The 27182-nt window shown below is 41.7% G+C and overlaps 1 protein-coding gene across 1 annotated transcript in view; it reads left to right on the forward strand.

The window, feature by feature from the left end:
- LOC148363220 (receptor-type tyrosine-protein phosphatase zeta-like) overlaps positions 1-26677 on the forward strand; it is a 72825-nt gene extending 46148 nt beyond the window's left edge. Inside the window, exons 13-30 of the mRNA XM_088340803.1 lie at positions 770-908; positions 6258-6340; positions 6403-6488; positions 6612-6632; positions 6744-6840; positions 6961-7046; positions 9415-9549; positions 10702-10836; positions 10909-11066; positions 12817-12952; positions 13592-13738; positions 14670-14763; positions 16211-16284; positions 16364-16495; positions 21537-21698; positions 23389-23534; positions 24952-25087; positions 26044-26677. Of these exons, the coding sequence (XP_088196929.1) occupies positions 770-908; positions 6258-6340; positions 6403-6488; positions 6612-6632; positions 6744-6840; positions 6961-7046; positions 9415-9549; positions 10702-10836; positions 10909-11066; positions 12817-12952; positions 13592-13738; positions 14670-14763; positions 16211-16284; positions 16364-16495; positions 21537-21698; positions 23389-23534; positions 24952-25087; positions 26044-26181 (2105 nt within the window). The 3' untranslated portion in view covers positions 26182-26677. The remainder of the gene's footprint in view (positions 1-769; positions 909-6257; positions 6341-6402; positions 6489-6611; positions 6633-6743; positions 6841-6960; positions 7047-9414; positions 9550-10701; positions 10837-10908; positions 11067-12816; positions 12953-13591; positions 13739-14669; positions 14764-16210; positions 16285-16363; positions 16496-21536; positions 21699-23388; positions 23535-24951; positions 25088-26043) is intronic.
- Positions 26678-27182: the final 505 nt, after the last annotated feature.

Here is a 27182-nt window from a genome sequence, read left to right on the forward strand (position 1 = left end):
AGGGGTAGGTTGGGTAGGGTATTGTAGTATAGGGTTTGGTTGGGTCGTTTATGATGGAGTTGAATTGGATTTGCTAGAGTAGGGTAGCGTACGGTTGGGTAGACTAGGCCAGGTGAGGGTATTTTAAGGAACACAAATGTAAGGTAGGGTAAAGAAGGGTTGGCTTAGCTTGGCTAGGGTAGAGTGTAGTAGGCCTTGATGGCAGAAAATTCTAATTGGCAATGTTTGAATTCTACAAATCAGAAAACCAAGACCATCAACATTCATCATTGACCATTGCCAGACCGAATGAAATAGTCTTTACCTATTGATCTATTGAAACTTCTCCTCTTGGTATCATCATCTTTTTTCTTAAAGTCATTTTCTTGTTCCCTTCAAATGGTCTCAATGTTATGCAGTTTGGGGACATAGTTTTGTTTCCACGCTGAAGGTTCAATAGGGAGTCCGGAGTGTCTACAACTTAGCATCTTTTGCATTATGTTTGAGGATCCATTGGTACGTTACCACAGTAATGGAATAGAATTGTCCTTAATGTCATTGATTACCGACTCCTATCACCCTTCCCACCACTCCTTTGACCTGCGGCCCTTTGGCAGGTGCTACAGGTCCCTTAAAGCAAAGACTAACAGGCTCAGATACACTTTCATCCTCCGGGCCATCACAACCCTAAACAAACACACAAAACAGTAACAAGAAAAAGAAAAACGAAGCCTATGAATAGAGATTGAAATATACATATTTTTTCTTTCCTTTTATTTTGTGTGGGCAGACGTGAGTGATAGTAGCCACGAGTCCCGGGTGGGTTCGGTCCGGGCCGGCGAGAAGAAGGTGATGGTCCCTTTAGCCGTTATCTCCACGCTCACGGCCCTCGGACTCGTAGTCCTCATCGGGATCCTGGTCTACTGGAGGTGAGTTTCATTGAGAACTTTTTGAAAAGGAGGAAACAACATGTATTCCTCCGCGTTTGATTCCTGGTAGCGAGATGGTGGATAATCAGAATAAAGGCTGGAACAATGAGCAGTTCCTTTGATGGTTTTATCCAGGTCAAGTCAAGTCATTTTTATTCGTATAGCCTTTAATCACAAGGTGCCTCAAAGAACTGTACAGACTACAGACTATTATGACACCATCCCCCGATCTAAAACCTACACCAGGGCAGGGACAGACTCAAAACCTCAGTATGAGCAAAATAAAGAAACCATGTGGTAATCCCCCTTCCAGGATGACCAGGCTGCAATAGATGTTGCAATAACAGATACAGTAATACACAGATATTGTCAACATAAAATATAAGTTATTCATATGCCATAGAACAGAAGTGTGTTTTAAGCTTAGATTTAAAGATTTCCACTGAGGTTGCAGATCGAATCTCAGGGGGAAGAGCAATCCACGGCACTGGGGCCCGAATGGAAAATGCTCTCGAACCTGCAGATTTCTTCTTGGCTCTTGGTAGATTGGTAGATTCGCATTTTCCAACTAAAGGCTCTGAACGGGAACACAGTTTAAAGGCTTTGATGGGGCAAGTCCAAGCATAATTTTGTATAATACCAACAGAACCTTAAAATCACATCTTACGCTAACAGGGAGCTAATGCCGGTTAGCTTAAATCGGGGTAATGTGATCAAACTTTCTTGTCTTAGTTAAAAATTAGAATATTAATAGAATTGTCTGGGCACAGCACAAATGAGTCACAGACAGTGGTTGCTAACAAATCGCAAGTGCAAACAACAAAATGGCTAACTGTAGCGAGCAGAGACGGGAGTCGTAGGCGGAGTGTCAAACAAAGGTGCCAAAGGACGCTGCTTTAATAACATGTAAACTTGCGATCACCAAAACAAACACACGAGAGTGGCTAGAACCGGTCGAATTAAGAGTCCCCCTAGGAACTCGCTAACTAAACAATAGTTCCGTGGGTGAATTATGTACAACCCACTACACAAGCCCCCCCAGAATTCACCCATAGTCAAAGTCTCTGTGCCTGGTTGGGACGCTGACCCGGCCACTGCGGGTACAAGGAGTTGGAATAGCAGGGGGGTGAGAGCTTGTGGACTCAGTTGGAAAGCCCACAGTTGCTGGGGGCGGAGGGTCAGAGTGGGTACCCACGGGACCGAAGGGTCGTGCCGCAGGAGGACGGCCGCGCCGTGGGGCTTGGGCCAGTTCCAATGGCTTGGACATATCCATGTGGGCAGGCTTAACCCTGTCCACGGAGACAGTCTCTGGCCTACCACCGATGTCCACGACCATGGTCTTGTCGCCATGCTGCAGGACCTTAAACGGTCCATCATAAGGAGGGCGCAATGGTCCGCGGTGGGCATCGTGGCGAATGAAAACAAAACCAGCCGAGCGCAGGTTGGAGGGAACCCGTGAAACTGGCCTGCCGTGTCGCGATGTGGGGATAGGCACAAACGCTCCCGCAGTGCCCTGCAAGATGGACTTCTCCCTGGATGCAGCCCAGGGTGTCGTTGGGTCTGGGATGAAATCACCTGGCACCCGCAGCACTTGACCGTAAACCAACTCAGCTGAAGAGCACTGAAGGTCCTCTTTGGGAGCGGTCCTCAGTCCCAGCATGACCCAGGGTAGCTTATCGACCCAGTCCCCATCGGTCAGGCTGGCGCGCAAGGCCGCTTTCATCGAGCGGTGGAACCGCTCGCACAACCCGTTAGCCTGGGGGTGGTAGGCAGTGGTGCGGTGAAGTTTGACTCCGAGGCTCTCGGCAACCGTGTTCCACATCTCGGAGGTGAACTGTGCGCCCCTGTCAGATGAGAGATCTGCAGGGGGTCCAAAACGGGCGACCCAGGTTCCGATGAACGCCCGGGCCACATCGACAGCTGAGGTGGAAGTCAGCGGAACTGCTTCAGGCCAACGGGTCGTCCTGTCCACCATCGTCAGGAGGTAAGTGAAACCGTGTGAAGGGGGCAGTGGGCCCACCAGGTCAATGTTAACGTGGTCAAACTTCCGTTCGGGGATGGCAAATGGTACCAATGGGGCCTTGATGTGACGGTGCACTTTGGCGCGTTGACATGCCACGCATGAGTCGACCCAGTCCCGGACGTCCTTTCTCATCCCTTTCCACACAAACTTCTGGGCCACTAGCTTAATGGATGCTTTCCTGCCAGGATGAGACAGGCCATGTATTGCCTCAAAAACAGCCCGACGCCAGCCAGCAGGGACAAGCGGCCTAGGCCAACCCATGGAGACGTCACAACAAAGCTTGGCCCCTGAGTTTCCGACCGCAACCTCCTCCAGCCGCAAACCAGTGTCTGAGCTCTTGAGCGTTTGGATGCCGTTATCAGAAGCCTGGTCCACACTCATACTGGAATAATCAAGCCCCAATTGCACAGCGCTGATGGTTGCTCTGGACAGGCAATCCGCAACCACGTTGGACTTCCCAGCAATGTGCCTGATGTCAGTCGTGTATTCCGATATGAATGACAGCTGGCGCTGCTGGCGGGCAGACCATGGTTCGGACGTCTTGGACATGGAGAACGTAAGAGGCTTATGATCAACAAAGACGATGAACTCACGGCCCTCCAAGATGAAACGGAAGTGGCGAATCGCCAACCAGATGGCAAGTAGTTCTCTGTCGAATGCACTGTATTTACGTTCTCTGGGGACCAGCTGGCGACTAAAAAAGGCGAGTGGCTGCCAAGCATTGTCAACCCACTGCTCGAACACAGCACCCACTGCAAGGTCTGATGCGTCTGTAGTCAGTGCGACTGGGGCTCCGGGGGCTGGGTGAGCCAGCATGGCTGCCTGGCACAGCGCGGTTTTTGTGTCCTTGAATGCCTTGATCCTCTCAGCGGTCCATTCAACAGCTTGATTGGGTGACCTACCCTTGAGGGCTTCGTAGAGTGGGCGCATGACATCAGCGGCTCGGCGAATAAACCTATGGTAGAATGTCACCATGCCGAGAAACTCCCTGAGGCCCCGTGCTGTTGGCGGCTGAGGAAAGGTGGAGACGGCCTCTACCTTAGACGGCAGGGGGGAAGCCCCATCCTTGGTGATGAGATGCCCAAGGAAGTGGATGGAGGGTACGCCAAAAACACATTTCGCGGGATTTATAATCAGGCCATGCTGACTGAGCTTGGTGAAGAGGTCTCTGAGGTGCTCCAAGTGTTCCTCTTCTGAGGAGCTGGCAACCAGGACGTCGTCCAGGTAGACGAACACAAAAGGCATGTCCCTGAGCACTGAATCCATCAGCCTTTGGAAGGACTGAGCGGCATTTTTCAGTCCGAACGGCATCCTGAGAAATTCGAACAACCCAAATGGAGTTATCACGGCCGTCTTCGGTATATCTGAGGGATGCACTGGCAGTTGGTGGTATCCGCGCACGAGGTCCACCTTGGAAAAGAGAAGTTTGCCCGCCAGGTGTGCAGAGAAGTCTTGAATGTGCGGGACCGGGTAACGGTCGGGCGTGGTAGCCTCGTTAAGGCGGCGATAGTCCCCGCATGGGCGACAGCCACCGCCTGGTTTCGGGACCATGTGTAATGGAGAGGCCCAGGGGCTGTCTGATCGGCGAATGATGCCGAGACGTTCCATGTTAGCAAATTCGGATTTAGCAACTGCCAGTCTGTCTGGATTGAGTCGTCGGGCCCTGGCATGAACCGGGGGCCCCTTGGTTTCAATGTGGTGCTCAACCCCATGTCTGGTCGTGGAGGCTGAGAAGGTGGGCTTCGCCAGACTGGGGAACTCGGCGAGGAGCCGGTGGTAAATATCACCGTCCAAGAGAGAGCTGGACAGACCCTCAAAAATCCCCTTGTCGCGGACACACGCGAGAGAGGAGAAATTCAATGCGTCAACGAGGCGGCCATTTTTCACATCGACGAGTAATCCATTGGCACACAGAAAATCTGCACCAAGAAGAGGAAAAGCAATATCCGCAGTGACAAAGTTCCATGTAAACTGCTGACCCCCAAAACACACGTCCACTGTCCGTGTCCCGTATGTGCGGATGGGGGTGTCATTGGCAGAAGTTAATGGAGGTCCATGTGTTCCCCCCCCCACATCGTCCACAGTGGCAGGGAGGACGCTCCTCTGGGCGCCGGTGTCACACAAGAACTTTTGGCCGGAGATGGCGTCCCGGATGAACAGTAGCCGGTTTCTTGCGCCTGCACTCACGGCCGCTACAGAGTGCAGGCCTCGAAGTTTCCCGTCGCGTTGGAGGTGCAAGGGGGACGGCACTTCTTGGCCCTGGGCCCAAAACGTGCATGGTAGTAACACAGACCTGACACATTCTGATCGTCGGTGGCCGCGCGTGCCTTGCTGGCTGGGGGCGTCGCACTTGATGGTGTGTAGGCGCGTGTAGGGGCCAGCACCTCATGTGTGTATCTATGCGTGGCCAGGAAAAACCGGTCCGCTTCCTCTGCCAGTGCACGCGGATCTGTAATGGTTGTATTTGCAAGCGCCGTCTGGACATGCGGCGGCATGTGACGCAGAAAAAGTTCAATGAAAAGAAAATTTGGCTCTTCGGTGCCAAGCAAGTTTAACATCATTTCCATGTGATCCGATGGCTTACTGTCTCCTAAGCCCTGAATAGCAAGGAGGCGTCGAGCACGCTCAGAACGCGACAGTTCAAAGATTCTGAGGAGATATGCCTTCAGTCCCTTATATTTATCCAGTTCAGGAGGGGATGTGATGAAACTCACCGCTCTGGCTGCAGTTGAGCTCCCCAGAGCAGACACCACGTGGTAATAGCGAGAGTCATCGTTAGTGATTCCGTGCAGTGCGAATCGAGCTTCTGCTTGTGCGAACCACGTTAGCGCTGATGACTCCCAGAACTCGGGGAGCTTGAGAACGGGCGCGTATGCCATGACGGTATGCTCAGTAGTATGCACAGCCTCGGAAACTTCCACGAGACTAATGTCGGGGTCACCAATGTAGCGAGCAGAGACGGGAGTCGTAGGCGGAGTGTCAAACAAAGGTGCCAAAGGACGCTGCTTTAATAACATGTAAACTTGCGATCACCAAAACAAACACACGAGAGTGGCTAGAACCGGTCGAATTAAGAGTCCCCCTAGGAACTCGCTAACTAAACAATAGTTCCGTGGGTGAATTATGTACAACCCACTACACAACGATCTTTCCTATACTAACAGGACGGTCCATAAACTGAAACAAAACCTAAACTCTGAGAAAGTGGAAATTTCCACTCAACACTGAGCCTTTGTCTATACTGTTTCTTACACGTACAGATGGTACTCAAGGCCACATGTGGGTACAAAATAAAACACAACCAACATGATACTTTTTCCGCACAGGATGTGTTTCCAGACGGCGCATTTTTTCGTGGACGATACCGCCGCCACCAACAACATGGCTGACACCGCCGCTTTTGCATCCGGTAATATCACCGCCAAAATTAAACCCCTCAATAAATCGTTTGACATTTGTTTGATCCCCCAGACGAAAAATCTGCGATCCCCGTCCAAGATTTTGTCCGTCACGTCGCCGAACTTCACCGGACGGGCGCTTTTCAGCACAAGTTCGAGGTGCCGTCGAACTGCGTTTTATTGTTTTCTTCTCCCCATGTTACGTGTCCTTGTTTGTCGGTCCTCACGTGAACCGTTTTGTGTTGTCATGGAAACCCTGCCCCTTCGTGGTCTTTGAGCTAGCTGCTAAAAGAAAGTTATGAGGTAAGACGCCCCCTCTTGGCCGTCACCTGCATTGCATGTCTGTTGTTTTTGTCGTTTTTGCCAGTTTTTGGGTGGTTTGGGCACAAAAAACCCGATGTTCCTTTTTTGAAGGAAGTGCAGGCGTGCGGATCGGACATCGCAATGACATCGGAGACCTCCAAGCATCCCGATAACAAGACCAAGAACCGATACAGTAACATCCTTGCCTGTTAGTCTTTTTTTTGTCGTCTTCCCTTTTTTTACTCATGTCTGCCTCCTCTGGGATAAGCGTAACTGCGACCCCCATTTCTTTCTTGCTATAATTTTTCTGTTTTTTTTCTTGTTTCAGTCGATCACAGTCGAGTGCGACTGTCTGGGACGGCAGCCGACAAAGACGGACTCAGTCGAGATTACATCAACGCCAACTTTGTGGATGTAAGAACGACATTCTTATACTCAGTCGCTTAGGGTGAATTTGGATCTGTCGGGTAGGTAGGCATTTGGCCTATCAGAGGACTCTCAAGGGACCACGTCTCATTTTATTGTGATTTTGTGTGTTTTATTGTTATTATATAATTTATTGTTATATAACTGATTAAATTGTTGAGAATGTCGATGAAAAGCTTTTGATTGGGTGAGTGGGAGGGATGGGTGGAGCTATGCAAAAAGTGCAAGCACTCCCTCCCATCTCTCGCCCTACTCTGTCTGCGCCAAAAGTAAGCACATCAGGCTCCCTGTTCTCAGAATGTTGTGACGTTTTTACAAAATAAATGCTTGCATCTGGTTTTGAAACCAAGATGTAGGAAAAAAAGGGTCAAAATGAGTTTAACCGATCTTGAGTAATCGCAAGAAAGAGACAAGTTTAAAGTGGTATGTTTGTTGATTTTAGGACACGGGCTCTGGCATTATTCTCTTTTCATAATTTTTATCAAATCATCAAAAATAAATGTGCTGAAGACTAAGCTTTTGTCTGGGGCGTGGGTTTAGCAATTTAGTCAATTTGTCTCATAATATATGGTGTAGCTCTTTCTCAAAATAAAATTAATATATTTCGCTTTTATGGCTCTTAGAGTCAAAAAGGTTCCCGACCCCTGCTATTTACTATATATATACTATACCCTTTTCGCCGCGCTGAAAACACAATACTGCAAAGAACTACACTGTGTCCGGCTGCAATTAGAGCAAACTATCAAATCGAGGTCATAAGAGCAAAGAAAACGTAATGATTAGAATTGTTATTTCTGAAAAATACATGTTTTATGTATATTTCCAGGTTTTGTAGCATTTTCATTTTTCTACTTTTGACAGGAGATAGATAGATAGATAGATAGATAGATAGATAGATAGATAGATAGATAGATAGATAGATAGATAGATAGATAGATAGATAGATAGATAGATAGATAGATAGATAGATAGATAGATAGATAGATAGATAGATAGATAGATAGATAGATAGATAGATAGATAGATAGATACTTTATTCATCCCCGTAGGGAAATATATTAAGGAGAGCAAAATCTTTTGGGATATTTAAGTTTTTTCATATATACATTGACATAGGAGCAAAGGAATTTGAATGTTATTTTAATGTTAAGTTGTTTAAGTTGGGTTCTAAGTTGTACAGTATAATTTAACAAGCTATTTTTATTTAGAGCAAAATAATAAATACTGTATAAGTGATTTAAGGTTTAAATTTAACATTCTTGTCTGTTTTTATTCATATGTTCCAAAAACATTCAGTTCAAGTGTGTTCAATAAATGTTTATCCTGGTTGGCCCGCGACCTTAAGTGTGTTTTGAATTTTGGCCCCTTGTGCGATTGAGTTTGACATCCCTGACCTAGAGGATCAGCATAATTTATGCACTGCAGGGTAAGAAATTTGATTTACTTTTCACTAATTAACTTAACTTGATTTAAGTTGTAATAAAAGGCTTTTTTATTGATACTAGCTTTTATTCATCTAAACTTAAAGCCGAGCTAGATTTGTCTCACTCACGTATGATTAACAGAGTAAAAAACTAGCATGTAACTAGATAGATAGATAGATAGATAGATAGATAGATAGATGCTTTATTCATCCCCGTAGGGAAATTCACACTTCCAGCAGTATCCTTGTGTTGATTATTAACAGATTAACAGGATGGCCTTGGGGTGCTGTGTTGTAGTTTAGCAACAGCGGCGTGGGTGACGTCACATGCTAGGCCAAAAGTTCGACGTCCCTGCAGCAGATGGGAATCTTTGTGCCCGGGGTTACACCACCTCGTGTTCACGTAGATAGCGAGTCCACCTTCTCTCCGCTTCCTGCAGGCTTTTGTGTCTCTTTCCCTAACAGCGCTGAAGCTGGGTAGCTCCGGATAGCTCCGGGTAGCTCCACGTTGCTAGACGTGAGCCACGTTTCCGTAAAACACAGCAAACTGCACTCCCAGTACACTTTGATGTTTTTCACCAGCCTGTTCGTCGGTATTATTTGGTAGAGAGTTCATATTTACCATGATTACGGACGGTACCAAAGGCTTATAACGCCGCTAGACGCTTAGCCTCAGTTCCGGCTCTGGATCAACGATAGGGCCCCTCATCACGCCGGAGATCGAAGCAGACACTTTAAACAAAAAAATCACAAAAAGTGCAAAAACTGCAAAGAATTTCAATGGACATGCCAGCAGACAATGTCCGACTTTATTGGGTTGGCTACGCGCACTGCGTTTGAGGGCGGGGTTTAGCCACAGGTCAATCATGCCTCAGTTTCAGTCACAAGTTAGTCCATGAGTCCAAGTCCCTCATGAGTTTTTTGGAAATCCAGGGCTACAAGATGCGTCACGCCTACATTGCGGCTCAAGGACCGCTTCGGTCCAGCACTGAGGACTTCTGGAGGATGGTCTGGGAGCAGAACGTCGGCGTTATTGTCATGATCACAAACTTGCTGGAGAAAGGCCGCGTGAGTCTCCGAAAACTCTTCAAAGTATTCTTGGCTTGGCTTGATAGGACTTTACTGTTTAAGTATCAAATGGATCCGGCTTTAATTAAGTCTAGAAAGTCCGGGTGAGAGATTACTCAAGACCTGAAGGTGAAGTCAAAGACAAGGAACTAAGATTTGAGGGCTACGCCGACCCTTGAGACATCAAAGTTCCGGTTCTGCTTGAGAGTCGTAGGTGGACAATACAAAATATGAGACTTAATGAATAAATACTCAAAAAAGGGTAAGAAAAATAAATCAATTATTTCCATTAATATAAAAAAAACCTCCAAAAATTGAATGAATGTATTTTAAAAATGTATTTAAAAAAAAAAAATAGAAAATGAACAATAGATTAATATTTGATTTCACACAATGACACCCAAAATAAATTAAATCAATATAGAATAATTTACATAATAAATTTGGATGAAAAATATTTTCGAATTGACAAATAAAAAATTAATATAGTTTAAAATATTTTTTAAAAACACACCCCAAAAAAAGAATTTTAAATAATTTACAAAATTCCCCTCCAAAAATGAAAAATAAAATAAAGTACTAGACTTATTAATAAAACATAATCATTTTAACAAATTATAAAAACACTCAAAACGAAAATTAAATGAAAGAAAGGTCCCACTTTTAAATAAATGAATAAATAAAAAGAAATACCCACAATTTTAGACAAATAATTCAAGAATGGAAAATACATAAATATTTATTTTTCAATAACTTCAAAAACAAAAATTCAAATAAATGAAGTGAAAACAAATTACAAAATACCCTCCAGGGAAAGGAATTGTCACGGTTGCCATGGCACCCAATTGGCCCCGCCTGTGTGGCGCCAGGTGCAGCCCATTGACGGATTGGCTTTCGGTCTATTTAAGCTCAGTGCTCTCACTCTTCCTTTGTCAGTCCGTCAACGAACCTCGAAAAGCCATTTTTTTATTAGTAGTGCTTGATTGACTATTTTTATATATTGTCGTTATATTTTGACCATTTTGGATGACGTGGCCCGCCGGCCGTAGTTTACCCATCGCAACTTAGACCGTGGTCTAGGATTTTTACATTTGCCCTCAACTTGGGACTTGTTCTTTCAAGTTCGGTTTTTTATTTTGGGACTTTCGTCAGAGGAAATGCGACCAGTACTGGCCCAGCGAGAAGCTGGAGGACTATGGTGGCCTGGGGGTGGCGCTGAAGAGCCAAGAAGAGCTTGCCCACTACACCGTGCGCACCTTTACTGTCACCGATACCAACGCTAAGAAGGTCAGTCAAGGCAGGACACAGTTGCTGTTTTTTTCCATATTTTTTTTTGATTGGTCACCGTGTTTCCTTCAGAAAAAGAATGGCAGCTTGGAGCGGTCGGTCACCCAGTACCACTACAAGCAGTGGCCCGACATGGGCGTTCCCGACCACGCCCTCCCCCTTCTCAGCTTCGTGAGGCGGTCTTCAGGCGCCAGGACCCCCCAGATGGGGCCCCTGCTGGTGCATTGCAGGTTTGCAGCTCCCATTTGGTTTATAATTCATAGCTCAGACAGCGCTTGTTTTCAGCCAATCAGAACACGAGGCAGACGAAGGCCCTTGGCCGCCGGTTTCGTACATTGTTTTGTGTGAAAATGGTTTGAAGATGCGTCTGGGGCACTTGTACTGTAAATCAGAGGGATCCAAAACGATTGGTAGGGGTGAGGTTTGTCCATTTTCCCCAGCCAAAAACTCATTTGGAGAAATGTTTGAGATGGATAAAGGCATGCTAGCGGCTTCACCAAGTCATCGTGCATAGGATCGATGGGAACTAAAACAAAGTTATTCGTTCTATAAAAAGTGTTTTATTTTTATGACGCGGCTGTTGGGTCGGTTAGTCGTCAGTGGGAGAATATGGTACTGTGAGCTTTTTTGTCTGATGTGACGTTTTGTGACACTTTGTAGTCGGGGATCTGCGTAGGCATTGGATCACATGATAATATGAATAAATAATAATGTCTAATTATCGGATAATCCATTTGTATGTGTTTTGTAAATCCTCTATATAGCATTATCTTTTACAAATCTGAATCTGTGTCTATGTGTAGTTTGTACGGGGCTTCATAATTCCTCATAGATCGCTAACATTTTCCATCCACCCCTTACAATGTTATGTCATGATTGCTGATGTGACTCAGCTGTGCCTGCTCATTTGTCGCCACCGGCCGCGGGTTCTGATTGGCTCCTTGTCACTATTTGAACTTAGGCCTGTCAATCCCCTGTTGTCAGTCCGTCTGCGGATCTCCGTTTATACAAGGCAAGCCTTTTTTGACCCTGACTCCCGCCTGTCCCGTTTTTGCTCCCATTTGTCTCCGGCTACAACTCGTTTTGATCCCGATCACGTCTGCTCTCCCGTCCCGTCTTACGACCCCTTTTTGTTCCCGACTACGTCTACTCTCCCGTTCTGGCATACAACTCGCTTCCGACCCGGACCACGTCTTGTTCTCCCAGTCCCGGCTACCGACTAGTTTTCTGCCCCTGACACCGCCATTGCTTGCTACGGAAGCTCCACTTCCGTGTTCGGATCACAATCTGAGTACGAGAGCGATTTTCTTTCCGCTTTCCGTCTATTTAAGCTCACTCTTCCTTTGTCAGTCCGTCAACGAACCTCTGCCCCGCAAGACTTGGGTTCTGACTCGGTCCTGTTTCCTGTTGGTATTCCCTGTCCGGTATTCCCTTTTATTTTGTCCTGTTTAATATTAATTTCCAGTTTCGTTCCCGTCTATTTTTGTCCTGTTTATTATTATCACCAGTTTTCGTTCCCGTCTAGTTTGGCCCGTTTAATTTCGATATCCTGTTTCAATATTAATCCTGTCTGTCCCGTCCTGTCCGGTATTTGTCTGATATATGGTCAGACATTTGGTATCGATCTCGTCTGTCTCTGGCTTCCTGTCTTTCCACGTCAGACCGCTACCTAACGCGCGTGACTCCCATTTCCCGTAAAATAAAAGCTTGTGTGAGAAACGTCACGCATTTGGGTCCTGATCCTGTTCTGGTTCCTGACATTTTTGCCACCTAGTCTCAATGCATTGTAATGTACTTTGGCAGTTTTCACCATTCGTAAAAGGAATCAAAGCTTCAGTTACATGTTCCTCCTTGGTGGTTTAGCTCACATCGATGACGCTACAATATATTTTTTAGCTCTTACAAAAAAAGTATGTAATAATAAAATATCTTAAAATACAAATATAAAAAAAAATCAATCTAAACGTTTTCCCTGTTTAGTGCCGGCGTAGGTCGCACGGGGACCTATCTCGTGTTGGAGAGCATGCTGAGGCAAATGAGACAGGAGAACGCCCTGGATGTGGACGGATTCCTCCGCCACATCCGCACGCAGAGGAACTACTTGGTGCAGACGCAGGTGGGCCCGGTGTTATGCCGAGAACTGCATCCCTGCCAAGATTTGCATCCCCTAGCTACCATCACCACTTTTACCTCGTTTTATCTCACTTTTATATCACTTTTCGGGAATGTGATGGCGAACATATAACCAAAACCACTTTGTCTTGAATTTGTTGGGAATGTAATAAAACTTAAACCATTCCTTCTTTGTATTTGTTTTAAATGTGATCGAACGGTAATGCACACCGCATATAAATAACTTTTAAGCAGGTAACGTGTTTATTTTGCCTTTTTCTACTCAAATCGCTCGTATTGAAACTCTTATGCACTCTACCATAAAGCTTATTTCAGCATAATAAGCTTTACGGTAGAGTGCATAACAGTTCTCAAGAGTGATTTATATACGGTGTGCATTACCGTTGGATTACATTCACAACAAATACAAAGACGTAATGGTATAAGTTGTATCACATTCCCAACAAATGCAAGACAAAGTCGTTTTGGTTATATGTTCGCCATTACGTACCCGAAAAGTGATATAAAAGTGAGATAAAACGAGGTAGAGGTTCTTATAGTAGCTAGGGGATGCAAATCTCGGCAGGGATGCATTTCTCGGCATAACACCAGCCCTCCCTTTATTCCCCACAATCATTTGCAGGAGCAGTACGTCTTCATCCACGACACCTTGGCGGAGGCCGTTTTGTTCGGGGATACTGAAGTGGACGCAGCACAGCTGCACGCCTACTTGGAGCACTTGCTAACGCCGCTGCAGGATGCTAGCATGCCGCTGGAGCGACAGCTAAAGGTAGCTAACAGAAAGTTAGCATTTTTACATGCTAGACCCCTGGATATGATGTGATATTCCCCTATAGCGGGGGTATAGAAGCTTATGCTAATTAGCTATTTCCTTGCAAACCTTCCCAAAACCCCCCCAATACCCCAGATATAAGATTAAATACAAAAAAGACGTTTTATTTGCCGTACCCTCAATGTAACATGACTTGAGCTGGTTCGGTGAGGTAGCGGGTGGATGCATTACTTTAGATCATTTTTATTCCTTAATTTTGGAACATACATGTATTCAATTTTATTTTTATCAGAATTTTTTATCTTTTTGTGAAAAAAATGCGTATTTTAATTGTAAGTTTTATTTGGGATGTAAAAAATCCATTTATCTAAATTTACAACAAAATATTCCTGTAAATAGATATTTTGTATTATTATTTTTCTCCCTGTTCTTTTGGAGATCTTGAAGAAAATTGTATTTACATTTATTTGCTGTATTACTTTTGAAGTATTTTGTTTTATTTTTTTCTTCAAGATTTAAAAAGGGTCAATTTATTTTTTTATTCAATTATTTTTTTAATTAAAAAACAAGTTCTAGAAATGTGAAAAAATGAAAACATTTACAACAAAATATAACTATACATTAATTTCATTATAATTTTTAATTTTATTTTGAAGGTGTAAAAAATGTAAGATTTTTTAAATCTACAACAAAATTGTACTTGTTTTACTTTTAGATGTAAAAATATGGAACAAATTCTATATCATAATTCATTTTTATTATTTTTTAATATTTGCTTTAATTTAAAAATGAAATTTAAAAAAATCATCTTTTAATTAAAAATAAAAAGACTGTGAAACAAATACGAAATTTTCATTTTGCTATATTTTTCAATATTGTTCATATTTATGGAGGACATGAAAATATGAGGTCATCTTTGCACTCACAGCTGCTGAACACAGAAGTGAGGAATGGCGCCGACCTGGTGACCGCCCTCTGCCATGACAACCGGCCAAAGAATGCTAGTGGATCACTGCTGCCTGGTGAGCTAGCGGCTGTTGACTCCCTAATCTTACAAAGCATACTCAAGGATGACGATAGATATCATTTTGATACTCTTGAGAGGATGATTCGTTTTATGAGTTTTTCCACCGTTTCCTTCTTTAGCCACTCACGTTACCCACTTAGATGCAGTCTATTGCTCACCACAGCCCACTATTGTTATTGATAGCTTCTCTTGCTTCAACTTTCAGTGTCTAGTAAGAAAACTTTGCCAAGTCCAGTAATTCAGGCGTCTTTGACCTAATTTTTCTGCTGCTTCCTTCTTTAGCCACTCATGATAGCCACTTGGCTTGAGGTTTTGGCTTGCTGCTATCGTTAATGGTAGTTGCTCCTGCTTCAACCTATAGTGCCATGCAAGCAAACATTGCTGAATCCAGTGATTCAAGCATCTTTGACCCAATTTTTCTGCTGCTTTCTTCTCTAGTCGCTCATGATAGCCACTTGGTTGCAGTTTAGGGCTAGTCAATATTGTTAATGTGAGCTGCTCCTTCTTCGACCTATAGTGTCATGCAAGTGAACATTGCTGAATCCAGTGATTTGGGCTGCTTTGATGTATTTCTTCTGCTGTTTCCTTCTCTTGCCACCCATTCCACATAAGTGCAATGTATGTTTGTTAGCTGCTCCATGTAAATAAAACTTACTTGGCCCTTCAGTGTCACTCGCATTTCACAACTAATCATGCAAACAGATGTTGCCAAAGTTCTGTAATTCAGGCATCTTCCACTTTTTACCTCTGTTTTTCTCCTCTAGCCACTTATGTCACTGAGTTGCGTGATACGGGAATCTGGCGCTCGTCAATGCCCCCTTTACCTCTCACTTTTTCCTTCTCTAGCCAGTCTTGTCGTTGAGTTTTGTGATTCAGCCATCCCGCACCTGTCATATTCCGCTTTTCCCACTGTTTCCTTCTCTAGCCACTCATACCGGTTTAATGCAGTAAATGTTTGTTAGCTGCTTGATCTAAATAAAACTTTCTTGGTCCTTCATTAGATCAAGCAGATGTCCCCAATGTTCTGTGATTCAGACATCTTCCACCTTTGACAACTGTTTTCCTCTTTAGCCACTCATGTCACTGAGTTACGTAATTCGGGAATCTGAAACTAGTCAACGTCCCTTTTTTTCCCCACTTTTTCCTTCTCTAGCCAGTCATGTTGTTGAGTTCCGGGATTCCGGCATCTCGCACCTGTCATACTTGGCTTTTTTACCCCCATAGTTTCCGTCTCTAGCCACTCATATCACCGAGTCTCATGATTCAAGGTCCTGACGTTTGCTCTCGCAATCATTAATCGACGTTTTGAGTCGTTTTCTCCTGTTAGACGCTCAAGTTAGCCACTTACAGCAGCTCTGACCAACTCCAGCTATTGGCTCTGTCCAGCCGCCCCGGGTGCATCCATTTTGCTCTATGGTTGACTCGTTTTTTTGTTCCGTCAGCCGAAAAATGGCGAGTGCGTCTATCGCCGAGCGAGGGTGATGCATCCGATTACATCAACGCCTCTTTCGTCACGGTAACAAAGCGCCACTGACTTCGATATTTCAGTTGGAAACTTTATGTCGCCTAAATGTTTTTTTTTTTCTGGCCCGCAGGGCTTCAGGCGATGGCAAGAATTCATTGTTACCCAGAATCCTTTGCCAGGCACTGTGCGAGACTTTTGGAGGATGGTTTGGGAGCACAACGTTCGAGCTATCGTGGCGATGCCGGGACCCGAAAGCCTGCAGGTGGCATGAGCCTCAATATATCATCCTTTTCGTTTGTTAGCCAGAATTTTTTGGGTGAAAGCCAAATACAGAAAATTAAGCAAAGGCTCGGGCCACACACTAGTGGTGACATATTGACACATGATTACTGTGTGTATTTCTAACTCATCTATGATGTGAAGAACATTGCTCTCAGTGGGAGCAGTGACGCTGTCCTCTGGATTGAAGGATGGCTGGGATGTCAGGAGAAAGTTTGGTGGTTGAGACAAGAAGAACTTCACAGAGATGGCTATCAGTCATTCTGGATCTTAGTCTGCTTTTGTTCTGATTTAACAGAGAAAATGTTTGTTCACATATGTATCTTGAGCCGAACAGGCTCAACATTCTTTTTGCGTGGCGTCTCATTAGAGGATACTTGGCATTATCCAAACTCTGATAGAAGTCAGGGAGGGAGAGAAGCTGACGTTGACTCTTCAGAGAATCATCACATTGCATTTCAATCAGTTCTAACTGCAGACTCTCTTCCACTTCTTCTGCATCCACCAGGAAGGAGGTCGAGAACAGCTTGATTTGTTTTTCAATGGCAGAAAAATCTTGAAGAGGCTGGTTGAATTCTGTCACGAGAGATGCAATCACTGACACATATTTCTCCTTTTTAGCAGAAAGGTCTGCCTTTGGAAAAGCAGATTTGATTTCAGACAGCGCAGGGTGTGCAGCATTAAAGCTTCGTAGTTGTGTCTCAAACAGCTTTACACAGAAGGCTTTCATGCGCGCATACAGGTGTGACACCAGCTGTTCTTTGCCTTGTTGGTTTTTCTTCAGTGTATTCAGATGATGAATGAGATCAACTAAAAATGCCAGGTCTGCCAGCCACAGAGGGTCACTCAGTTCGTGAAGTGGTCGGCCCTTCTCTTTCAAAAACTTGTCGATTTGGCTTCATCTAGTGTTAAACCTGAGAAGTGCAACAGAGTGCGGGCCATATTCAACTATATTTTCAGAAAAACTGACCCGTGGGCCGTAGTTTGGACACCCCTGCCATAGAGTATCAGTGTGTGTTATATAGCGACCCCTAGTGGCGTCAAAATTAAACACTGTTGATTCATATGATTAGAACCCAAACTTATGTATTTACACATATTTATGTCAAGTCATGTTTTTTGTATAGCCCTTAATCACAAGGTGTCTCAAAGGGCTGCAGGATGAAAGTAAGAAAAAGAGCAAGAGAGAACTAAATAAAGACAGGACTGACGGAAAAGAGAAAAAGAAACGATAAAAGGAAGAGATGACGAAGGAAATGACAAAAGAAAGAGATGAATAAAGAATGAAGGAAGAGAGAAGGAAGGTATTTTTACATGTCTACTGGATTTACCAACCGAAGCAGGAGCTTTTGAAGCTCTCAAATAAAACAATTAGGTTTTTTATTTTTCCTTCCCCCTCCTCATTGTTTCCAGATTTTTAGTTTTGTGCCCCCGTGCTGACTGTTGGTTGCATGGATTTTGGATGTTAGGCGAGTTAAATTGAAACTAATCAAAGGGTTTATTTGTAAGCATGATAAAGTGTTTGCAAGTGGCCGAGTAGAGTAAGACAACCGGCATATGTTTTTCTTTTTGTCTTTTTTTTTTTTTTGCTTTTAGTGAAATTCTTCCTCGATCGTGTTTGTAATTTTAAGTGGCTTTCTAGTGTAATCCAACTCAACGCAAACCTGTTAAATGTAAAGAGGGTTCATCCTCTCTCACTGGATACTCATTCCTCTAGTGTCTTGGGCAAAGGTAGTGAGAAAGATCAAAGGAGAGAGAAATACAGAAAGAAAAAGATAGGGACGGAATGAAGAGGGGAAAAAAAAGACAAAAAAAGACAAAAAGAGCAAGAGAGAAAAAAAGAAACAAAGGAGGAGAGGAAAGAAGGAAAAAGCAAAACAAGGATGAAGAAAGAGAGAAGAGAGAGCGAGAAAGAGAAAAGAGCAGGAGAGAAAGATCGAGAGCAAGAAAGAAACAAAGGAAGAAAGGTAAGAAAGAAATGTACAGAGGAAGGAGGTGAAGTGAATTGAAAGTGCAAATGGAAATGCCCCTTTAAGCAACATTTTCATGTTGAATAGGAAAAGAATATTGAGCTTATCCTGTATCAAAATGTGATTCACATTTTTTGTGTTGCACATTACTTTATAAATCGCACAAAGGATAACAGGGATCAAATTTCTTTGAAAATCAAAGTGACCCATCACTGGTGAGCTATTTTCAGAACTGGTCACTATGGCTGCAAAAGATCCAAACATGCAAACCCATATGCCATAAAATAAGTGTAAGCAAGGGATCCTTTTAAAAGATTGATATATTGAGTAATATTTTTCCAATTTAACCATTTTTTTTCATATTTCGAATATTTCTTTAAATTAATACAAATGTTAACTCAAATATGCCAAAACCCATTCCATGTTTGGAACAGAAAAAAAATGTTTTTAAGTCAAAAATGTAGGAAACAAATTTTAATAATAAGGGCAAAAAGGAAAAAATAATAGTTAAGAAAAATAACAGTGAAATCTACCAAAAAATGTAAGCTTTTACATGAAAAAATATACATATATATTATTTTTATAACTAATTTTTTTACAAACTAAAAAAAGCATCAAAAGAAAAATATTTCAAAATAAAAAATGAAAAGAATACTATTTTTAAGATGTTATTATTTTTCCTTTCCTGTGCTGGCCAATCGACTTGCATTAAACGATTAGCAGTTAATGTCGCTCATTTTAGGCATTTTTTATGAGATTTTTTTGTTTTAGTTTACATTAAAATAACATAATATATAGTAAGTACTCCTTATGTGTAATACACATGTAAAAGTGTCATTAACCAGAACAGGATCAGGACCCAAACGCGTGATGTATCTCACACAAGCCTTTTTTTTAAGAGAAATGGGTAGTCATGGACATTAGGCAGCGGTCTGGTGTGGAAAGACACGGAGCCAGAGACCGCCGAGATCGATTCCAATCGCCTGAGTTGATATCGGACAGATGGGGTTGATACTGGACAGGACAGGACAGACAGGATAGATAATGACTGGACAGGAACGAAAACTGGAGAAATAATAAACATGACAAAAATAGACAGAAACAAAACTGGAAACCAAAATTAAACAGGACAAAATAAACGGGAACAATACCGGCCAAGAAATACCAAAAGGAACAGGATTGTGTCGAGACCTACATCTTGTGGGGCAGAAGTTTGTTGACGGACTGACAAAGTAAGAGAGAACGCACTGAGCTTAAAAAGGAGGAAAGCCAATCTGTTTGGGAGCCGCAGCTGGCGCCACACGGGCGGGGCCAATTGGGCGCCATGGCAACCGTGACAAAAAGATTAAATAAAAAAAATAAAAACAGTGCATTTACCCCTCGATGTAACATTTTTTTGTCTGCACCTGGTGAAAAAAATTAGTAAACATCAAATGACAAAATGATCATCTGACAGAAAGATTTATACAGGGAGTTCAGAATTATTAGGCAAGTTGTATTTTTGAGGATTAATTTTATTATTGAACAACAACCATGTTCTTAATAAACCCAAAAGTCTCATTAATATCAAAGCTGAATATTTTGGAAGTTGGAGTGGGGCTTTTTTAGTTTTAGCTATTTTAGGAGGATATCTGTGTGTGCAGGTGACTATTACTGTGCATAATTATTAGGCAACTTAACAAAAAACAAATGTATACCCATTTCAATTATTTATTTTCATCAGGGAAACCAATATAACAGCTCAACATTCACAAATATACATTTCTGACATTCAAAAACAAAACAAATCAGTGACCAATATAGCCACCTTTCTTTGCAAGGACACTCAAAAGCCTGCCATCCATGGATTCTGTCAGTGCTTTGATCTGTTCACGATCAACATTGCGTGCAGCAGCAACCACAGCCTCCCAGACACTGTTCAGAGAGGTGTACTGTTTTCCCTCCTTGTAAATCTCACATTTGATGAGGGACCACAGGTTCTCTATGGGGTTCAGATCAGGTGAACAAGGAGGCCATGTCATTAGTTTTTCTTCTTTTAGACCCCTTCTTGCCAGCCACGCTGTGGAGTACTTGGATGCGTGTGATGGAGCGTTGTCCTGCATGAAAATCATGTTTTTCTTGAAGGATGCGGACTTCTTCCTGTACCACTGCTTGAAGAAGGTGTCTTCCAGAAACTGGCAGTAGGACTGGGAGTTGAGCTTGAGTCCATCCTCAACCCGAAAAGGCCCCACAAGCTCATCTTTGATGATACCAGCCCATACCAGTACCCCACCTCCACCTTGCTGGCGTCTGAGGCGGACTGGAGCTCTCTGCCCTTTACCGATCCAGCCACGGGCCCATCCATCTGGCCCATCAAGACTCACTCCCATTTCATCAGTCCATAAAACCTTAGAAAAATCCGTCTTGAGATTTTTCTTGGCCCAGTCTTGACGTTTCAGCTTGTGTGTCTTGTTCAGTGGTGGTCGTTTTTCAGCCTTTCTTACCTTGGCCATGTCTCTGAGTATTGCACACCTTGTGCTTTTGGGCACTCCAGTGATGTTGCAGCTCTGAAATATGGCAAAACTGGTGGCAAGTGGCATCTTGGCAGCTGTACACTTGACTTTTCTCAGTTCACGGGCAGTTATTTTGCGCCTTGGTTTTTCTACACGCTTCTTGCGACCCTGTTGACTATTTTGAATGTAACGCTTGATTGTTCGATGATCACGCTTCAGAAGCTTGGCAATTTTAAGAGTGCTGCATCCCTCTGCAAGATATCTCACTATTTTTGACTTTTCAGAGCCTGTCAAGTCCCTCTTCTGACCCATTTTGCCAAAGGAAAGGAAGTTCCCTTATAATTATGCACACCTGATATAGGGTGTTGATGTCATTAGACCACACCCCTTCTCATTACAGAGATGCACATCACCTGATATGCTTAATTGGTAGAAGGCTTTCGAGCCTATACAGCTTGGAGTAAGACAACATGCATAAAGAGGATGATGTGGTCAAAATACTCATTTGCCTAATAATTCTGCACTCCCTGTATTTGATCTTTTTGGGACGAATGATTGACAGGAGGAGGACGGCGAGGAGGCGGAGCCATTCGTTTTCTGGCCTGGTAGAGGCCAGCCAATCCGCTTCCAGACATTGAGCGTGACTCAAACCAGCGAAAACCTCATCTGTTTGGCCAACGAGGACGCCCTCGTCATTCACCACTTGGCCTTGCAGGCCCCTCAGGTCGGGATTTCCGTCTCATCAGACCGCAGGCAGTGATCAATGTCATACATCCAATCACTCATTGTGCTCTGTTTGAAGTCCAAACAAATGTCCACGTCGTTTTTTTTTATGTCTCTGAATATAATTGTTCTTATTTTGGATTTTTTTTTTCATCTTAATTTTTTTAATATTTTATAGAATACACTTATCAATAGTGAAGTGAAAAATGATACTTACATTCTCATATGTATATATTGATTTATTCGTTTTATTTGGGGTGTTGGTATTTTCTTTAATTTTGCTATATAATTTTCCTATATATTTAGTATATTTTGATATATTTTCTTTTTTTTCAGGTTGTTTAACAAATATATTTTCACATTTACACTTCATAAAGTTATCTGTATATTTTGTTTATTTCATTTTGTTTTTTTTCCATGACGTAATTTTTTTTCTCTTTATTTATAAAATTATTTTCAACTGCATATATTTAATTTATCCTTTTTTTTATTTTATTTTATTCATTTATTACATTTTTGGGGAGAGGATACACAAAATACGGTAGAATAAATATACCCAATTTTTATCTGTATTTGATTTTTTATTTTAGACTTTTTTTTATATAAAAGATAAACCATATTTTCATTAAAAAATGTATTTTTCAAAGTAATTCATAATTGTTTTTTAACTTTTTTTAGCTGTTTTTTAATATATAATTTTAAAATAGTAAAACTATTTTGGGGAGATACATATAAATATGAATGATAAATAAATATTATTCATAAAATTAATTGTAGTGGTGGTGTCTGTGTTATATTTCGGATTTGGATTTTTTTTTTAATTATTATTTTTCTTTGTAATGCAATTTATTAATATATAATATATATGATTGTATTTATCATATTTTCATTTAAAACAAAAAATATAATGTGTGTACCATATTTTTATTTGTATTTTTCTTAAGTTTTTTTTTTTTTTTGCCGAGATTATTTTTTTGTTGAAAAAATATATTTTCTTTAATTTTGCGAAATAATTTTCTTATATATTTTGTATATTTTATACTTATTATTTTTTTCATGGTGTTAAAAACATGTTTGAAATTTACAGTTTACAGTGTTACTATAATTGTATATTCTTCTTATTTTATTATCTTTTTATTTTTCCATGATGTGAAAATTATTTTTTGTTTTAGTTTAAAACATTTTTAATTTTTATTATTATTTTTTTTTCTGGCGGTCAACAACATAATACAGTAGAATAAGAAATATTCCAATTCTTTTATTTTTTTATTTTTTTTTATTTCACAATATTTTTTCATGATGCGAATTGTTTTTTTTTTTAATTACAACATTATTTAACCATATTTTTCATTTTCTTTTTCTTTGTGGTGTTGAAATGGATTCTTTTTAAATAATGTATATTTCTTTCCACTTTTTAGCTGTTTTTTAAATATATTTTTAATTATTCTTTTACTATTTTAGGAGGGATACATACAACAATGAAAAATTAAGATTACAGTAATAATCAAAACATTGGTAAAGAAAATACTCAATATATTACTCAATATATATTAATTTTATTTTATACTCATTTCTATGATCTTACCAACAGTAAGAAAGAAATTTGGGATGAAAAACTAACGAGAGAAAACCAAAACAGTCGAAAAATAAAACATGATAAAAAATGATTTTGGAAATTCTTTTTCCTTCAGGACGACTTTGTGCTCGAAGTGCGCTTGTTTCGCCCCCCTTGCTGGCCCAACCCGGACGGAGCCATCAGCGACAATTTCCTGTTGGTCCGGTTCCTCCAAGACCAGATCTCCGCCAAGGAAGGGGGACCCACCGTAGTCCTGGACCGGTATGTTCTTTTCCTCGCTTACTACCGTAAATTCACAACTTCACGCCGGGTATTTGTTTCTACTTCGACTTATAATAAAATATTTTGAAATTATTGGGGAAACGTCTTGTACAGAAAAGTAACAGATTGAGATTGAGACGCTCGGATTGCTTAGACAGCAGTCAATCTTAATCAACTAGCGTAGCAGTCTATATTAAATTTGCGTTAGCACATACGTCGAGGCTGACAAAACATTCCTAAAACAAAACTTAAACGACATGCACTGACTCAAATTCAGAATCTTAAGCTCTTCATCCCTTGCGTACATAAAAGAATAATAGAGAGGAGGCCAAGTACTGCTACTACTACATAAAAAAGGATTATTATGGTTGTCTTGGCAGTGTTTTTTACAGAAAAATGAGGGGAAAACGTAAAACAATAAAACATATATTCGGCTTCTGTTGGCGGTATTTTTACTAGAAATAATACTTAGTGTTATGAACCGGAACAGGAGGAGAACCCGAATGCGTGACGTTTCTCACACAAGCTTTTTATTTAACGGGAAATGGGGCAGTCATGCACGTTAGGCAGCAGTCTGGCGTGGAATGACGGGAAGCCAGAGGCCAATGGGATCGATACCAATTGCACGAGCAGATATAAAACAGATGGGGTCGATACCGGACAGGACGGGATAGACAGGATTGATATCAAACACAGCAGATCATAGTTAAACAGAAAAAATTAGACGGGAACGAAACTGGAGATGGATATTAAACAGGACAAAATAGATGGGAACTATACTGGACAGGAAACCCAAGCAGGAAACCGGACAGAGTCAAAACCCACGTTTTGCGGGGCAGAGGTTCGTTAAAGGACTGACAAAGGGTGAGTAAGAGCACTAAGCTTAGATAGGAGGGAAGCTAATCTGTCAATGAGCCGCTGCTGGTGCCACACGGGTGGTGCCAATTGGGCGCCATGGCAACAGTGACACTTACAGCAAAAAAGAAAATAAATAACATTTCGAGTACTGTAATATCATTTATTTTGTTGGAAAATATGTAGTATTTTTTTAGAAAACTACTGCAAAATCGTGCTTTTTTTCATGATTTGGTTGTATTTTTTGGTTTATAATTCAAGAAAGAAATTCCAACAAATATTTTTAAATGTATCAAATCATATACATATATTTCTATTGTATTTATATATTCTGTCAAACACCATTTTTAGATTTTGATAGATATTACTCTTATTTTTTTTCTAATTGAAAAAAATATACTAAATTTGAATCTTTAATTTTATAGTAAAATATGGATACATATATATAGATAGAAGCCGGAACGTTTTCTACCTTAAATCTGTTCATGCGGTTTCTAATCAGATGCGCACTGTAGTACTGTACTTTCCTGGGAAAATTCCACTGACATATTTGCCATCTCAGGGTGGGCGGAGTCAACGCCGGAACCCTCTGCGCTCTCTGCTCTCTGATTGGCCAGCTCCACCACACCCGACGAATTGACGTCTTCCAATCGGCTCGCTTGATCAACCTGGCCAGGCCCGGAACCTTCCGCACCAGAGTAAGTGATCTGGGGTTTTTTTTTGTGCTGGTTTCGTTTCATGGGAATTTTCGCAGAGATTTTCCCGCGGGTGCTGTTTTTCTCCTGGGATGGAAAAGCGGTAATGCCACTTTGAAGAAAATAACTAGTATTACTAATAAACAATTTAGAAATAAAAACTGTTTTTTTTCCCAACTTGATTTTGTTCCTCTTAAATAAAAGTGTAATTATCATTTTCTTACCTGAGATGTGTTTGAAAATACACTGCAAAATACTCCAAAAAAAAGGAAAAAATATATGTTTTATTTTTCTTCAGGTTGCAAAAAAAGTAGATATTTTTAAGAACATTTTTTTACATTCACATCAATGTAATGACACTATTACTTTTAAAAATCTTTTACACTTTTGGGGGAAAGGTTCTAGAAAATGTAATAAAATATAATCATTTAAAAATAATTTAATTTAATATTTTTTTCCATTTAAGCTCAGTGCTCTCACTCTCCCTTTGTCAGTCCGTCAACAAACATCTGCACCCGCAAGACGTGGGTTTAGACTCTGTCCGGTTCCCTGCTTGTGTTTCCTGTCTGGTATTGTTCCTGTCTAGTTTGTCCTGTTTAATTTTGATATCCAGTTTTGTTATCAATCCTGTCTGTCCCGTCCTGTCCAGTATCGACCCCATCTGTCCGATATCTGCTCAGGCAATTGGTATCGATCTCGTCGGTCTCTGGCTTCCTGTCACTCCACGCCAGACTGCTGCCCAATGATCTATCATTTTTTTCAAGTCAGTAATTCAAGAAAGAAACAAAAAAAAATTAAGTGCAAGCGGAAATATTTAAATATATTTCACCATAAAACATATTTTCTTCCTAAAATAAACATTTTTTATCTTTCAAACGAAAGAGCACTTTCTGTTTGAAGCCGATTGGCTGTAATTTAACTCTGCTCGAGTCTGATTGGCTGTTGTGTGTGGCATTCAGGAGCACCTGGAATTCTTGTACGCCGCAATGCTGAGCGCTCTGGACGAGGAGCCGCAAGAAGGCAAAGAGCTAAAAAACGATCGCCAGACTAGGAAGCGCAACGGCGTCCCCCAGCTGCCGGGTGACTCCATCGTTTGACGGACCGAGGACAAAAAAGTGGACGGATTTTGCCATTGGAGAATATATTCATGGGTTGTTTTGTGATGTGCCTTTTTTAAAATTGTTTTTTGCAAACTATAAGAGATTTTTTGACCGGCAGCCGAGTGACTTTTGTGGTTTCTCTTGTCAGTAATATAAAAAAGCACAAAGTCCAGTTAAGAAAAATGATAAGAAGAGGTTCCTTCTCTTGAGTCGTTTTTAAAGGGAAAAAAGGGGAAAAAATCCAATAAAATGACTTCTTTTGGTTTGATACATATATATTTTAGGTTTGTCTCAACCAACACCTGATTGTTTGTTTCAAAACTATTTGAAAACTGTCTCGAATGGTTTAATTCTTCCTTGTTATTTAATGATATATTTGACTGCATTATCTAACTACATTTTAAGATTTGGAGCACTTGTAAAGGCTTTCTTTTTTATGTTGTATCTTTTTTGTAATGGTCACGATTTCCAATAAATCGTTTCTCTCACCATTGCCTTTTAACTGCCACAAATCTTTCAATGTGATTTTTTTCCTTTCAAAAAAAAAAACAGAAAGAAGCAAAAACAACACTGGAATTGAAAAAACACTGTTATCGATATGTCTGGATTTAAATTAAGACCAGAACTAGCTATACCTGTCATGATTACCGATTCGGGGCACCTGCGGTTACCCCGTTGGCTCCAACAGCCACGGGACCTGATGGGCTGTTGGACTCTTTTTAAACTCCTGTCTTCCGAAAGGAACCCGTCAGACCGTCTGCAAACCTATGCCCTCAGCTAGGCAAGCTTTTGTACTCTCCGACATTATCCTGCCCTCTTTTCCTGCCTGATACCTGTTGCCGACCTTTTTCTGGACCTGTTTCTGCTTTTGCACTCCCGTCCCGGCCATCAACCCGTTTTGCCCTGTTTCCTGCCTGATACCTGTTGCCAACCTCTTTTCTGGACCCCTTTCTGTTTTGCTCTTCGTCCTGGCCATCGACCTGTTTTCTAGCTGTCAA

This window comes from Urocampus carinirostris, chromosome 7 (genome assembly GCF_059441175.1).
Source record: "Urocampus carinirostris isolate Australia breed hairy pipefish chromosome 7, RoL_Ucar_1.0, whole genome shotgun sequence".
NCBI classification, from domain to species: domain Eukaryota; kingdom Metazoa; phylum Chordata; class Actinopteri; order Syngnathiformes; family Syngnathidae; genus Urocampus; species Urocampus carinirostris.